The sequence below is a fragment of the Telopea speciosissima genome, chromosome 10 (genome assembly GCF_018873765.1).
Source record: "Telopea speciosissima isolate NSW1024214 ecotype Mountain lineage chromosome 10, Tspe_v1, whole genome shotgun sequence".
Taxonomy (NCBI): domain Eukaryota; kingdom Viridiplantae; phylum Streptophyta; class Magnoliopsida; order Proteales; family Proteaceae; genus Telopea; species Telopea speciosissima.
The window spans coordinates 60730809-60747844 of NC_057925.1; the positions used below are offsets into that span (position 1 = coordinate 60730809).

At 41.5% G+C, this 17036-nt stretch overlaps 1 protein-coding gene across 1 annotated transcript in view; it reads left to right on the forward strand.

Annotated features, from left to right (window-relative positions):
- LOC122643845 (callose synthase 3-like) overlaps positions 1-17036 on the forward strand; it is a 108703-nt gene that overhangs the window by 24774 nt on the left and 66893 nt on the right. The window contains exons 13-14 of the mRNA XM_043837420.1: positions 515-634; positions 767-884. Coding sequence (XP_043693355.1) covers positions 515-634; positions 767-884 — 238 coding nt within the window. The remainder of the gene's footprint in view (positions 1-514; positions 635-766; positions 885-17036) is intronic.

The following is a 17036-nucleotide window of genomic DNA, read 5'->3' on the forward strand; positions in this document are numbered from 1 at the left end:
ATAAAAAGTTGAAGTTTCTCCTGTAATATCCAAAGTATTGCTCTTCAATAACTTGTTAGTAAGAACTAACTTCACTGATGTTGGAGTTAATGAGGATGGCCTAATTTGAAATAAATTTTTTTTTTGGGTGAATAAAAGAATTCATTACCAAGGAAAAAGAAGAACAAGGGCCCCCAAAGGGGGATTACAAAAGCCCACGGCTAAACCAGGCTTCAGCTGGAGGCAGCTGAAGCAGAGAAAGAAACATTAGGGGCACCCCAGGAGACAACAATAAGCCTGTTGCTTGGGGTTTCAGTACAAAAGGAAGGAGGGGCTGACAATAATTTTGGAGGAGATTTCAAAGGAAATGGAATCCCAAATTTGTTGATAGGAACGAGAAATTTGAAATAAATTGGTTACTGTGAAAATCAAGGGTAAATTTTCAATATAATTCTGTAAGGTTTATGGCAAATACATTGTTATGATTCTGATGTTGGTTTATGATAGTGCATTTTCTCATGGGTCCTTTGTTCAGGAGATCAAATCAACCAGAGATTGGCGGGTTGGCAAAATTAATTTTGTTGAGATACGTTCATTTTGGCATATCTTCAGAAGCTTTGATAGGATGTGGTGCTTTTTTATTTTGTGTTTACAGGTATCCTTTAATTTTTAAAAATTTCTCTCTCTCTCTCTCTTTCTTTATATCTCTCTATGGGATGTTGTGTGTCTTTTGTGTCTGTGTGTGCTTACTATCATTCAATGTTAACATTCACCATTTATTGTTAAGGCTATGATAATTGTTGCGTGGAATGGTTTGGGGCAACTAAGCTCAATCTTTGATGCTGATGTTTTCAAAAAGGTGCTTTGTGTCTTCATAACAGATGCAATCTTGAAGCTTGGACAAGGTAAATTAGCTAGTAATAGTAGCTGCTGTCATCACTTTGTTAGTGTCATGAATTTCATTAATGCTTCTCCTATATTCTAGATTTTACTTTGCCTTTTGAATTAGCTTTGTATATAAACTGCGAGGTGATACTCTTTTTGGGGGAGGGGGCATAAAGCTGGACACCTGAAGGAAGTGTGCTGCTGTGCAATGCTTTTGTCCTCATCTTCAATCAGGGCCATGCAACATGCTGGAACATGAGTAGTTACAAAACATTAATACAATCATTACCTATTCCCAAAAGAAAAAAAAAGGAAAACTATAAAAGCTGGAACATAAAGCACATAACTGGTATATTTGGGATTCCTATCATAATGACAGTTCCTAATTGATAGATTAGGACTTGTTCCAACTCTGCAATGGCTGTTTGAAACTCCTCACAGCGTTTCGATTCCTTTCTTTAGTTTGAGTTTTGGTGTCACAATGACCAATCCAGTCTGGGGCTTTGGCTCGTGATCAATCACAGCTTTTTTTAAGGGTTTTCTTTCCCATCACCATGCCTAGTGAAGTATAACATTTCACTATTAGCCACATGGCAGTACATGGTTTAGTCCATGTGATAAAGGACCATGCAAGCATCTATTTGGTACAATTTTAGGTTAAATGAGTAGAGGAAATAGCTAAAATTACAAAAGATGCCATTTTGTATTTTATATTCATCTCCATTTGATGGCATCTTGGTAATTTTACTAAAACTTTGAATCAGAGTTTGACCAACTTCCCTTGCTTTCTTGGACTAAAATTTGGCCATTGAGATGTATGTGGGGTCCTTTATCACATGGACTAACCCATGTATTGCCAAGTGGCAAATAGTGAAGCGTTATACTTCACTAGGCATAGTGACACCTAGAAGGACCCCTTTTTATAATATTTGTTTTTTTAATAAATTTTTTCTCACAAACAACACAAATGGAGATATAGGGGCAACAACAACAACTCAGCCTTATCCCAACTAAATGGGGTCTGCTACATGGATCCTATATAGGGGCAGGGGACGAAATAAATTTTTATATGTACTTTTAGTCAGGTTGTGTTTCATATGCAGGCGCATAAACTGATTTGTGGGCTACACTAGGGTCAAAATGGGCTTGGTGATCTACCACCAGGCTTCTGTTTCTTGTTGAAGCTTGTATCTTGCGCAGGTAATCTTTTGTTCTTTAGTGCAGCCTAAAAACTCAAAGGCCTTCTCCATTTCTTTAACCCACTTGACTGGTAGGAGGGAGTCCTTAGAAATTCCAGCAAAGGTAAAGGGCTGGATCTTCAAGAATCTTTCCATTAAGCGGCCAGTGGCATCATTTGCAGGGGCATCAGGGGCAGGAGGACCCATTGGTGGAACATGAGCTGCAGGGGCAGCAGGAGCAGCAGGGGCAGCTGGAAGGCCTGCATGGTCCTCAAGGCAGTTTGGAACTGCTTGGCCATGGTGGTCATAAACTGGTGCATTTTGTTGTTGCTGACGGTCCATCATATGATCCACAATAGGGGAAACATCCTGGGCCGTGAGGTTCAGAGGATTTTCATGTGTATCCTCCCTTTGAGACTGATCAACATTTGGGGGATTAGAAGTGGAGGCCGTATTAGTACGTCCTCGTATGTTCATCCGCTAATAGGTGTTCGGATGTTGTCCAACCATGGTTGATCAGTTGGGGAAAGAATCAAACTATTAGCATTTAAAATAATAGTTTGATATGCATCAATAACATCAAGGTATAGATGCAATAGTAAGTACTGAGGTTAAACAAGGACATACATTTACAATGCCCTATCTAAGGCATTGGACTTGGTCCGCCCACCGATTAAATATGCTTTCGATGCGGGTAGTATGAAATTGAAGGTATTCCACCCTTGCTCGATGACATTGAAGTCTCTAGTCATTAGGGTTCAATCATTCCATAACACAGACTGGAGGTACCTCCGGTCATTGATAATCAGTTCAAGTTTACAATTTAAATCATCAATGCTTTCATTATTGTAAACATACTCGCCAATTGGCCTCAACGTGTAACTCATTGGAGTTGTAGCGATATATCACGCTGATATTGCAAATCCTATATAAAACACTGTGTGACAATTTTATTTTATTTTATTTTTAATCATTTTAGTACACATATATAAAGCATATAATACAAAAATTTTGACATTAATTCATCATGCATAAAACACATAATTAAACAAATCAAACACTTAAGCCCCTCGTCAATCTAGGTTTATTTTATTTTATTTTATTAACATGTGTTATTTATATAATATAGTACTTTATTTATAGTATTTTATTATATTATATTTTTATTTTATTTAAAATTTTTACTTTACTGTTAAGTCCACCGGATTCAGGGCTTAATGTCCATCGGATTCAGCTACTGGGTCAACCGGTCGACACAGTGGCCACTTTAAATAAATTGATCCTTCATTCTTTCATTTCTCATTTTGGTCTCTCCCTCTCTAAACTCTCTCTCTCTCTCCCAAGGAGTTCCTAAGGGTCTTCTATCATACTTTGAGCACTCGAATCATTAGATCAACTTTCCTAAACTACATGTAAGTGATCTACCTACTACCTTCTCAAATCTCATGCTCATAACCTAGCTTGTTTTTTTGTCTTTTCTTATGTTCATATGTAAGGTGGTAGTTTATTTGATGTTTCTTACACTGTTTCATTTCTTTGTTTTTTGTTTACCTATTCCTAGCATGCAATACTACCCTCCTCTCTTCTTTCTCATTTTTAAGGTTTCAACTACTCCCATGTTTTTTATTACACAATGCAAAAAACTGTGCGTACCATGTGTTTGTAAATATACCCCAATGGACCTCTTGCCATGATTACTTGTTTATTTTAAAAACTAATGTACTTCTAATGTATGTAATCATCATTCTTCCATTTTACCTTCTCATTCTTTCATTTTTCTTAGGTTACTCTTGTACATTGTTTCCTCTCCTATTGACATACAAATGTGCCTACAATGTGTTTGTAGTAATGCATGAATACATTTCTTTAGCTATATTGCTGTTTATTTCGGAGTCTAAGGCTTTCCTACCCTTTCCCAAGTCTTCCCACATATTATCTAAGTGCTCTTCTTATGCCATTACTTATCTTTTCCTAATCTTGTATTTCCATGGTAGTCCAATGCACTTGTACACATACATACACATATGGTTTAAATTTTGCCGTCCTAATTTCTTGTTTCCTTAATCCTTTGCAGCCCTATTATTAGCATGGCTACAGCTAAAGGACGAGGTGGTAGAGGAAGGGGTGGTAGGGGGAGAGGTGCCCCGCACCCGCAACTGATTTTGAACCCATGTTCTTCCGAAATGCCATGGAAGAAGAAAGGTATGGGGAGTGGTTCATGGGTAGGACTGTGGAAGAAGAGCGGGGCATGATACTAGCGGACTTGGCTGCATTCAAAGTCCAAGACAGATTTGAAGGCTTGGGTTGGCTCCCAATGGTTCAGCCGGACAGTTCTTGCTACCCTCGATTGGTTCAGCTTTTCTACAGCAATCTTGCTTATCGACATGAAGGGGAGGAGTTCATTGTGAGCAGTTACGTGAAGGGCCGGGAGATTTCCTTCAGTACCGCCCAACTGGCTGCATTGTTGGAGATATCCAACAAGTGCGAGAGGAGATACTGTTCTCTGAGGACATAAACATCAGAGTTCCTCTCATTTATCGAGAGACTGTGGTTATTTTCGGTGCTCACTGATGGGGCATCGTATGAAAGGGTGTTATCAGAGTTGGAGTTTATACCCTCTGCTCGGGTGCTTTCCAGGATATGTGGTCATAATGTCGTATCGAAAGCAGGCCATCGCACTGAGCTTTCATCTATGCAGGTCCTTGTCACTTATTGTCTATGCGCAGGCTACCAGATATGCCTGCCATATGCCATTATGCGCACCATGGCGCACCTTCATGACAACCCCGGGCGTGGAAACTTGGTTTATGGGAGATTGCTCACCAAGATCTTCCGTCGGTATGGTCTCCGACTCGTGGATGAGGAGCCTTCGACGAAGAGAGTAGTGAACATAAGTTAAGTCTCTCTTGTCAAGATGCATATCTAGCTTCCACCCTATACTCCAGAGCTTGGTCACCCAGACTATACCGAGTTAGCACAGCCTGCAGGGGATGAGGAGGAGATTGCAAGGGAGGTCCCCGATGAGGAGAGGACAGAGGGTGGTTACATGGGGGTGTCGGGTGATATTCCCATAGGCACTCAGCCCACTGATGCATTTGGACACCCTAAGCTTCTTCTTCTTCTGCTGCCCCACACATCTCAGGAGATGCTAGCACTTGGGGACAGTTGGTCGTTGCCTCGACTCCTTGGAGAGGACAGTAGGACGTGGATTCTCAGATATGAGGCAAGATCTCACTCAGGTTGGCGGCCGAGTAGGTGCCGTAGAGGCAGAGTTGGGTCAGTGGAGGTCTTACTTCTCGAGACAGGCACCACCACCACCACCACAGCCGTGATTACTGGTTGGCTTTCTTCATAACTGTATTTTAGATTTAGCTTTTTAGTCTTCTCTCTTTTGTAAAGCTTATGTAACTTTTCCCGTCTTTACCTAATAGATGTAACTCAATCAGCATATAATGCTGAAATTTTGTACTTAACCTTCTGAAAAAATATATATAAGTTTATGTTTTCCTTTACATGACATTTTACATTCCACAATTCTTTTGTACTTTTATTATATTTTAATTGAAGTTTTTAATTTTATCCCAAGGTAGACTCACCTTCAGGTCAATGAGTCTAAGATTCTGTTGTGTTATGATTTAGGCTGTAAATAGGAGTAGAGCATAGTCGCTCTGATACCACTCAAATGTCACTAATGCGGGACAGAATAGGAGGGAGGGAATCTGAGAAGAAATCAGAGGGGGGGAGAAGAAGCCGTGAGAAGAAGAAGCAGCGAGAAAGGGGGGGGGGGGTTGTGTGCACACGCACAAATTCACTTTTCTTGATTCATTCTTGTATTATCTCTAATGATGGGAAATTACATCATATATAAAGAGAAATAAAAGGCACCCAAAAATAAAGACTCCTAATTACTTACTAAAACTAGGCTAACTAAAATAAAAACCCAATAAAACTCAAATTGGAAATTTCCTTATGTCTAATAACTTTAAAATAAAAGATTACATAATAATTTCCCAAATAAAATCAACTTCCTAAAATCCTACTAGATCCAAACACTCAAACTGGACCCGGTTCAACTGGGTTTGGGTCGGTCCAATGTGGTACACTAGTTGGGTTGGCCCGGTCCAAAATTGTCTTGCATCAACTCTCTCAATGTTGAGAAAAACTTGACCACGAGTTTTAAAAAAGGAGAGGATGAACACCACTCGATCAACATCTACGATCAACAACTTGGATGGGGTGAACGTACGGATGTATTCGTAAAGACAAGGACGACACTCCTCAAAGTACTTCAAGGGAATGGCGAATTCTACGTGCCCAACCTTAACGTTGTCAGACATATCCATAGGAATATATTTGTCGCCTTCCATTTTGTTCTTGACCTCCATAGTTTCAATCTCAAGCTCCTTAGGATCCTCTTGGCTGGTCATGATCATCATAGTTGCTAGAGGGCCAAGTTCCTTGGTCTCGACCTCATTGTCCACTAATACGACCATAATGCTTTCGACGTCTTCCACATGAGTCTCGGTAGCAGGAATTTCGTGGGCTGGATCTTCCTTGAAGACAGAAATTACTGAAACTTCTTCATTCTCAATCAGCGTTGCTTCAACGTCAAGCTCTTCAGGGACTGTCCTATTAGCAGGCGGGGCAGCCATTTGCATTTCATGGATAACTGGAAGGTTTTTCAAGACCTCTCCAATCTGTTGAAACAAACGATCCAACCGTTCAAGTCTCGAGAGCTCTTCATCCTGTGTTGATTTGTTCATGAAATCCCATGACCATTTAGTATTGTAGTTCACTTGTAACTCACTTAGGCATGAAAATCGAATATTCAGTGTACAACAATCATCATAAATATTACGGCCTTGAAGAATATTCATTGCTGAAACGGCACTCAGGAGTGACTGATACTGATCATAAGCAATTACAGACTGATGAAATATCTTGATCTTTTCAACAAATCCATGGGAAGAAAACACTTGATGCAACCAACACTTTCACAGTTATAGGACAGAGCAGCTTGTGGATTGTAACTAAAAGAATTCGGTTGGGTTGTGGTTTGGAGAACATTGATAGCACAATTGCAAATACAATGAAGTTTGTAAGGACGGTGGCAAAATTGTAATTACCAAATGGATGGCAGATTTGTAATTATTGAGATTCAACTAAAATTCTGGATGACACGTGAGAGATGGGGGTAGACTTGGAACTAAAAACAAAAATAGGACAAACAGGAATATGGGGGTAGGTGAGGGGTATTACTGGAAAGTGAGATATTAAAAGAAGGCACAAAACAGAAATTGTCTCTTCCTTCAGCTGAAATCCATGGTGGAAAATCCAAGAGCAGAAGAAGGAGAGAGCTCCTTCGTTCGGTCTCGGATGGGCCAGAAACTTTAGAACGAGGTCGCTTTTGCCTAGAGTTATGTAACCTTGAACTTCCAATCTTTGAATAGGAAGCTGAATATCATAGTACGCTGCTGCAATCAAATCTGGCACAAGTTGCAGAACCAAATCTGGTGTCGAGTCGATATCTCTCAGCCGGAGAAGATCTAGATCCAGAAATTCAAGGGCTTTGCTCGCCTAGAGTAGCCCTACTTTCTCCCAAGTTCTTGTGTCGATTGAAGCTGTAATGACTGAATTTCGATGAACTGCTTGTTCACTTATGCCCAAAACAGAAAACTGGGAAGCGATTCTCTGTCTCTCTCTCTCTGAAACTTTTTTCCTTTCTTGGTTTTTTTTTTCTCGATGGAACCTGAAGAGGGGAAAGGATGACGGTGGGGTTGATGCTGAAAAGTGGGGTTGATGCTGAAAAAAAAAACGAGAAGAAGGGGTGGTTCGAATGGTTTCCAAGGGGGGAAAAGAAACGATGAGATTCAGGTTTTTTTTTTTTGCTTTTGGCTCTGGCGGAATCAATAAGGTGGGTGATGGTGGGTTGGGGATTATGTTCAGGGGATCGAAAGGGATGGGATGAGATGGGGTTTGGGTTTTTTGGTTCGATTTCTGTTTCAACCGAGTCGAGATTTTTTTTTTTTTTTTGAATGGGAATCACGGGGGTTTGCTGTGGTTTATGGGAAGGAGATGATGGGTTGAACAACAGTGCGGAGAAGAGAATACTGGGAAAAAAAGAGAATGGAAGAAGAGAGATTGATAGAGAAGGAGGTGGGATCATTCGGCTCTAATACCAGATAATGCGGGACAGAATAGGAGGGGGGGAATCTGAGAAGAAATCAGAGGGGGGGGGGGGGGTTTGTGTGCACACGCACAAATTCACTTTTCTTGATTCATTCTTGCATTATCTCTAATGATTGGAAATTACATCATATATAAAGAGAAATAAAGCACCCAAAAATAAAGGCTGCTAATTAGTTACTAAAACTAGGCTAACTTAAATAGAAACTCAATAAAACTCAAATTGGAAATTTCCTTGTGTCTAATAACTTTAAAATAAAAGATTACATAATAATTTCCCAAATAAAATAAACTTATTAAAATCCTACTAGATCCAAACACTCAAACTAGATCTGGTTTAACTGGGTTTGGGTCGGTCCAATGTGGTACACCAGTTGGGTTGGCCCGGTCCAAGATTGTCCTGCATCAGTCACACCCCGGCTCGGTTAATAAGGGCATGGTGTGACCGGATGCCAACTGGCACCAAATCAATCCTTCAGGATCATAAGTGTAGTACTCCCATTCACAGTTCATCATAATACAGTAAATCAACGCAACGGAAGAGAAATAAAAGTAATAATAACAACAATAAATAAGGAAATCAAGTGATAACTGGATATTTATATTGACTGAAACCTGTGTTACATCTTTATAGTTCTCGTAAAAGTAATACCAGACAAAAGCATAACAGTAACTGTAGACTATACTACACAAAAGTAATGTATAAACACAAAAAGAGAATAGCCTGCTCCGTCAGGCCAGATCACGTGAATGCGCACGCATCGCATCCGCAGGATACATCATGAACTTCAAACCCCTGCCCCGTACGGCCCTCATCGGTGTGGAAGTCCGAAGCAGTAACAGGTCCATCATCTGGTTTCTCAGAACCAACCATACTATCTGAAAAAGAGGGATATCCACAGGGGTGAGCTCCACTGAGCCCAACACAGGAAAACATACAAGCATATGCATATAGTCCATGATGCATGACCTAAACTAATCATGCTACTAGCAACAGTTCTAGGCCTCATGAGGTAAAAGTGCAGTTATAGTAGGTATGATATTCCCAGTCCCGGAAACGCAAACCAAACATCGGTTACCTAGGAATACCACTCTACTATGGTGAAGACCCGCCAGTTCCGGAATGAACACATCAGACACCGGCAGACCCTCAGTGCTAACCCTACTGTTTGTTCCCATTTTGGTATGTACTCATCAGACTTGGGACAGTGAATGACATTCCTGTATGTACCCTTCAAACATGCCACGGGTTATCCAACACCTCACCCCTGTTGGCAAGGGTTGTAGCACAGGGTTTATGATAACCTAACCATATGCATTCTATCATGATGTCATATGTTTCGGCAGTAAGAAGGTAGTAATTCACTTCCATCAACATCTCATTCATAACAATCATTGAACATAATAATTACGCAAATGCAGTATGAAATGCATCCTAAAATCATGCATATACCTAGTGCAAAGAAAAGACTAACTTATACGAACCTTAACACTAACATGGTGTATGAACAGATGTAGAAAGCATAAGAGCAAAGACATTAGTAAACACTCCACAAATTAAGAGTCAAATCCCCTTACCTGGAGTTGAATGACTGTACTAGTCTGCAGACGATACAACTCCACAAAAATCCACACCCATCAGGAATCTATAGACCTAACAAGTAGCAAACAACAACAATTAGACACTACTTTGACCTAGGAATAAGCCCCAACCCATTAGGGATCCAAGCTGGGACAACAGGAGTCAACCGGATTCAGAACTGCCTTGAATCCGGTGGGTGAAATAGTAGCAGATTTTTGGTGTTAAACACATGGGTTATGCCATGCATGGAACCCCAACATCCAAATTAGGTTAGGGAAGTCCTAGGGTACTGCCATGGGGCCATTTTGACCCAATTGCATGTATGATCCTGCATTGGTTCCAAATATAGAAGGGAATGAAGAAAATTTTCCTTGAAACCCATGTGTACATCATAGATCACCATGGGAAGAGGGCAATTGGTGCCCAAGGGGTTGGAGATGCTGCCCATTGTGATGGATTAACTCAATTGGGTTAGGGTTTAGGGTCCCAATAGGTCAACCCATCTATTTATGAGAAGAATGGGTTGATTGAGCCCTAAGCTCAAAAGAAATTAAAGAAGAAGAAAGGAAAAGAGGATTCCAGAATTTTGGAAGGTCTACCTACCTTGTTCTTGCTGTGAAGAAGGCAGTAGCATCCACCAAGGTCCACTCCCAAGCACCCCAATCTTCAATGGACAAGAATTTCACAAACCCTAGGTTCCTTCCTCCTTTCCCCTCTTTCTCTCCTTCTCATCCAAAGGCTAAATCGTTTTTGGCTAAGGCTAGAAATGATTCTCAAAAACTAAGGATGGTTTATATAGGGGGTAGTAACTAAAGGCTGTTTGGTTCAGCCCCATGAGAATCAGTTTTTAGAATGAGTTTTGTAATCTAATTAAACCAGGATTCTACAGTCTAAAGTCCTATATTTAAGTCACGGGTTAGACATAATAGGCCATAATTGTGGGTCCGGGCATGTTGGCACACAGGCAGCCCCAAACTACAAGGGATGTGGGTCCCACAAGGGTAAATTTACGTTTCAGCCCCCCATTATACTACTAAAACTTCAGTCCTATTTGTAAAAACAAGTTCTTACCTAAACCCAGTCTAGGAAATTGTGAGGTTCTGCATATGCTCGATCCAGCATGTTTGACATATGAAGCTGATGTGCTGGGACCCGGCAGGATCTTCGGATTCAAGGATGGCTAGTTGTGTTGGCTTCTCGGAATCCTCCATAGGTGAGTCAATGGATTGATCCGAATCCACCACCGATGTTGCCCACAACATAGAGGCAAGCATGGACAGTGAAACAGAACCAGCCCACAACATAGAGGAAATTGTGAGGTTCTGCATATGCTCGATCCAGCATGTTTGACATATGAAGCTGATGTGCTGGGACCCGGCAGGATCTTCGGATTCAAGGATGGCTAGCTGTGTTGGCTCCTCGGAATCCTCCATAGGCAAGTCAACAGATTGATCCGAATCCACCACCGATGCAGCCCACAACATAGAGGCCAGCATGGACTGTCACACCCCGACCCTGTCAAAAAGGGCCAAGTGTGACTGAATGTCTTAGACACCCAGAGAATCCCACTAGGATCGCAAATATAGTGTTCTATTCGCAGTTTCATCCATATTTATCAGAATTAAAATTGCAGCGGAAGCAATAATAGAGCAATAAACAATAAATAAGGAAAGACTAATGATAGTATTATATTCAAAAGAAGCTTGTTTGTACATCAGTTACATTGGTACCCAAAAAGAGATAAGATAAGCTAAAAAACCAACAGGTTAGTAACTATAACTATACAAAAGTGTTATAAACCAAAAAGGAAGGAGAGTTGCCTGGTCAGGCCGGACGTTCAGGAGAACGCGCAGTCATCGCAGGAGCACGCAGCATCGTGTTCAATAAGGACAGGAGTATCAACTCCAGCAATAGGAAAAGCATCCTGAGAAGGAGCAATCCCCATAGAACCAGCAACGGTAACGGCAGTAGTATCATCTGAAAAAGAAGGACGTCCACTGGGGTGAGCTCTCAACTGAGCCCAGTAAGGGGTGGGGGAAACATGCATACACAGTAATTCATGATGCATGTCTTAACTAGTATGCTCCTAGCACAGTTACTAAGTCTCATGAGGTATAAGTACTACTACTAGTGGTAGATGCTAACCTCGGTCCTGGAACTAACCCTTCGGTCACCCTAGCGAAACCATTCTACCACGGTGAGGACCCGCCAGTTCCGGAACTAACACATCGGACCCCGACAGACCCCCAAATGACCAACCCTGCCTGTTTATTCCCACAGCGGAATTAGGGACCCGCTAACATGGGACAGAAGATGGCATCCCGGAACTAACACATCGGTCTCTCGCCACGGGTTGTCCAACACCTTTCCCCTATTGGTAGGGGCGCGCATCTTGGGTAATGAATATCAACCTACCAGCGTCATGATCTAAACATGATGAGGCAAGCATGATCTCAGTTATGAATTACCGAATTCCATCATCATAAATTCAAGTCATATAAATAATTAATGCAAATGCAATGCAGTATGTCTTTGTGCAACCTATTTTACATGCAGTCTAATGCATTAAATAAAAGCTAGAAAACTACATGCTCCAGGTATAGAGGTAATGATGCATGAGCATGGCATTCAGCATAAAGTTGAAATTAACGTGATAAACACGCAGGAAATTAAGGTCAAATCCCCTTACCTGTACTGTAGCCTAGCCCTAGACAGGTAATCCAACACGTACACAGCACAACAAGCAAGAACAGCAGAAAACAAGCCTATACAATAAATAAAAACAGTATCCATTAAGTTCTATTAGAAGCTAGGGTCATTCCTAACACATCAGGGCAGCAGGGGTCCAAAAATAGAGCAACCGGATGGAAAGGGGTTCAGGGCCGGTCGACCTGCCTTGGCCTGCAACTCCATCCGGGAGTCTGTCCGAAATTGGGGCTTTTGCTCCCCATAGGCAGATTCTTGCATGCATGGTTCCAATTAAGTGTTTTAGGTCTTTTCCAAGGTGGGTCAACCTATCCAGGGTTCCAATTTCATGATTAGATAAGTAATTTAGAAATTTCTTCAATCAAACCTAAATTAATTAGGTTAGGGTTTATGGTTTAGTCACTAGAAACAAAACCTAGGCTGAATAGAGGTACAGCCATGGAATTCCATGCATAATTGCGTCCAATTACAGCAGGACAGCAAGCAATTACTCAAGGTCCATGTCAATTGAGCTCAAACTTAGAGCTTTAATGGCAGAGTTTCTATTTCAGGTATTCTTGGACTGAATTCCAGCAATTTAAGAGGAGAAGAAGAGAGGAATAATAAGAGTTTTTCAAGGCTTACCTGTATTTGTTAGAAGATAGCCTTGTAATGGAGATCCTAGTCCACAGTCGGATGTGGGAGCTAAAACCTTAAGAGCAGCCCCAAGTTCTTCCTATTTCTCTTCTCTTTTCCTCTTTCTTTCTCTCTTGCCTAAGCTGGAACGAAATTTCAGGTTTCTCTCTAACTTGTGAATAGTGAATGGTTTAAGAGAAGTTTGTATATGTATATTTCATTTAACCACTAAGGGATAAGATGGTCTTTTAGTTATAAATTATTTCTAAAACTAATTCTCTTGTATTTATTACCTTATTTCAGGTACAGAATGATGTCATGCGACATCAAGGGTGATCCAGACACAGGTAAATGTCCGGGACAGTGTTCTCCACTGGGAAAGTGGGTCCCACAGGGTAAATTTACATAGACACCCCCTCTAATCCTAATCGGTCATACAAAACACTTACATAAATATAAATAAATTACACTTACAATAATTTTAGTTGAGGGAGAGCCTTTGCATGGCCTCCAGGGAGCAGATCCGACACAAGTAACTCCGGTGCGGGGTTTCACGGGGGTCCTCTTACTCCAACAGAGGAAGCTGATAAGAATCCCTGGAGTCCTCCATAGGAGTGTCGAGAGATTCGTCTGTATCCTCGACCGATATAGTCCATAGCATCGAGGTTACCATAAAATGAGAGCTGGAACCTGAAATCACACAAGTTCCAAAAGTTCAAATTTATTCGGAAATTTGACCGGGTTTCACACTCCACCCCCCTTATAAAAATTTCGTCCTCGAAATTGACGTACCTGGAAGATTGAAGAGGGAAGGATACTTCTCTCGCATCAAGTCTTCTCTTTCCCAAGACGCCTCAGCTTCAGAGTGGTTACTCCACCTCACTTTCACAAAAGAGATGGTTCGATTCCTTAAATTATGCTCTCTTCTGTCGACAATCTCTTCAGGCACTTCATCACAAGTCAGATCAGCAATAGGCTTAGGTGGCTGCTGGGGTAACAGATGTGATGAGTCTGGAATGTATTGTCTCAACATAGAGACATGGAACACATCGTGTACACCGGCAAGTGATGGGGGCAGTGCAAGCTGATAAGCCACTACTCCAACTCTGGCTATAATCTCATATGGACCGATGTATCGAGGGTTCAACTTTCCTCTCTTCCCAAATCTCACAACACCCTTAACTGGAGATACTTTCAAGAATGCCTTCTCACCAACTCTGAACTGGATATGCTGTCTTCTTCTATCTGCATAAGTCTTCTGTCTAGACTGTGCAGCCTTGATCTTCTCTCTTATCAAGTCAACTTGCTCACAAGTTCTCTGAATCAATTCAGGACCCAACATACGTTGTTCACCGACTTCATCCCAGTATAGAGGAGTACGACATGTCTTACCATACAGGGCCTTGAATGGAGTCATCTCGATAGATGAGTGATAGCTGTTATTATAAGCAAACTCAATCAGGGATAAATGTTCATCCCAACTGCCACTCATCTCTAAGGCACATGCCCTAAGCATATCCTCTAAAGTCTAGATTGTCCTCTCAGACTGTCCATCCGTCTCAGGATGATGTGCTGAACTGTGGCTCAATTCAGTACCCATAGCCTTCTGCAAACTTCTCCAGACACTATGTTCACTGGTACCCCATGAAGTCTGATAATGTTATCCACATAAAGCTTAGCCAGCAGATCCATGGAGTAAGTAAGCTTCATGGGAATGAAATGGGCTGTCTTGGTCAATCTGTCTACAATGACCTAGATTGTATCCATTCCCTTTCTAGTGCGAGGAAGGCCAGTGACAAAATCCATAGTTATGTCCTCCCATTTCCACTCTGGAATGGCTAAGGGTTGTAGAGGTCCCTGAGGCTTGTGTCTGACGGCCTTTACTTGCTGACAAGTAGAGCATTTAGAAACATCAACTTCCACATCATGCTTCATTCCATACCACCACAAATACTACTTCAAATCTTGGTACATTTTTGTACCACCTGGATGTACTGATGTAAGGAGACCGATGGGCTTCTTGCAAAATCAGATCCTTCAACCGAGTATCGGCGGCACACATACGTCGTCGAACATCAGGACTCGTCCATATTCATCGAGAAATCAGATCCTTCGTGTTCCGGCCGAATGTTACTTACAACACGTTGGAACTCTTCATCAGAAGACTGGGCTGCAATGATCTGAGCTCGCAGTGATGGCTGTACCATTAATATCAAATCAAATCTTGAGTCTCTCCAAATATGAGCTCCACATCCATTGCACTCGGATCCTTCGAACTTCATCTTCGTGAATACCCTTCCGATCCCAATCCACGATTTCCTACTAAGTGCATCTGCCACTACATTGGCTTTGCCTGGATGATAGGAAATGTCGAACTCATAGTCATTAATGAGTTCTAACCATCTTCTTTGCCTCATATTTAACTCCTTCTGAGTGAAGAAGTACTTCAAACTCTTATGGTCAGAGAAAATCTCAATTTTCTCACCATATAAGTAATGTCTCCACAACTTCAGTACAAAGACAACTGCTGCCAGTTCCAAGTCATGTGTAGGGTAGTTTTTCTTATGGTCTTTCAACTGTCTCGAACCATAGGCAATGACTTTCCCATTCTGCATCAATACACAGCCTAAGCCTGTCTTGGAAGCATCAGTATACACAACCATCCCCTCAGTTCCTTCAGGAAGGACTAGAACTGGGGCTGTTACCAATCTTTTCTTCAACTCTTGAAAGCTGTTCTCACAGTCTTCATTCCATTCAAACTTAGCACCTTTCCTGGTAAGCTGCGTCATAGGCATAGCTATTTTTGAGAAGTTCTCTATGAATCTTCTATAGTAACCAGCTAAACCCAAGAAACTTCTAATTTCAGTCACTGATTTGGGACTCTCCCAATTTACTACAGCTTCAACCTTCCCAGGGTCTACTTCAATCCCTCTGGCTGAAATTATATGACCTAGAAACCCAACTTGAGGCAACCAAAATTCACACTTGCTGAATTTTGCATACAGTTGCTTCTCTCTCAATCTCTGTAGAACAAACCTCAAGTGTTGGGCATGTTCCTCTTCATTCTTGGAGTAAATCAAGATGTCATCAATGAAGACTATCACAAACTTGTCTGGGACATCGTGGAATACTCTGTTCATCAAGGCCATAAAGGCTGCTGGGGCATTAGTAAGCCCAAAAGACATAACTAGGAACTCGTAGTGTCCATATTGATTTTTGAAAGCTGTCTTGCTAATGTCAGCTTCCTTGATTCGAAGCTGATGGTACCCTGATCTGAGATCTATCTTCGAAAAGACTTGGGCACTCTGAAGCTGATCAAATAGATCATCAATCCTTGGCAAATGATATTTATTCTTGATTGTCAGCTTATTCAACTCTCTATAATCAATGCACATTCGCATTGAGCCGTCTTTCTTCTTCACAAATAAGACTGGGGCACCCCAAGGAGAGATACTCGGTCTTATAAACCCTTTCTTTAACAAGTCTTGAAGCTGAGCTTGCAATTCTTTCAATTCACTCGGCGCCATTCTGTAAGGTGCTTTAGATACTGGCGCCGCTCCAGGTATCAAATCAATCACAAACTCATTCTCCCTAGGTGGAGGCAGACTTGTCAAAACATCTGGGAAGACATCAGGGAATTCCTCTACAACAGAAATTTCTAACATAGGCCTAACCTGTGTCTTGGTATCCATCACCGACACAAGGTATCCTAGGCATCCTTTGTTTAGCAACTTCTTCATTTTCAGGGCTGAAATCACCATCTTTTTTGGTTTCTTCTTCTTGTCTCCCAGAAAAACAAAACCCTTCTCGCCTGTAGGTTGGAACACTATCTTCCTTTTAGCACAGAGTACACTAGCCTTATGTGCCGCCAGCCAATCCATCCCCAATATGACATCAAAGTCAGT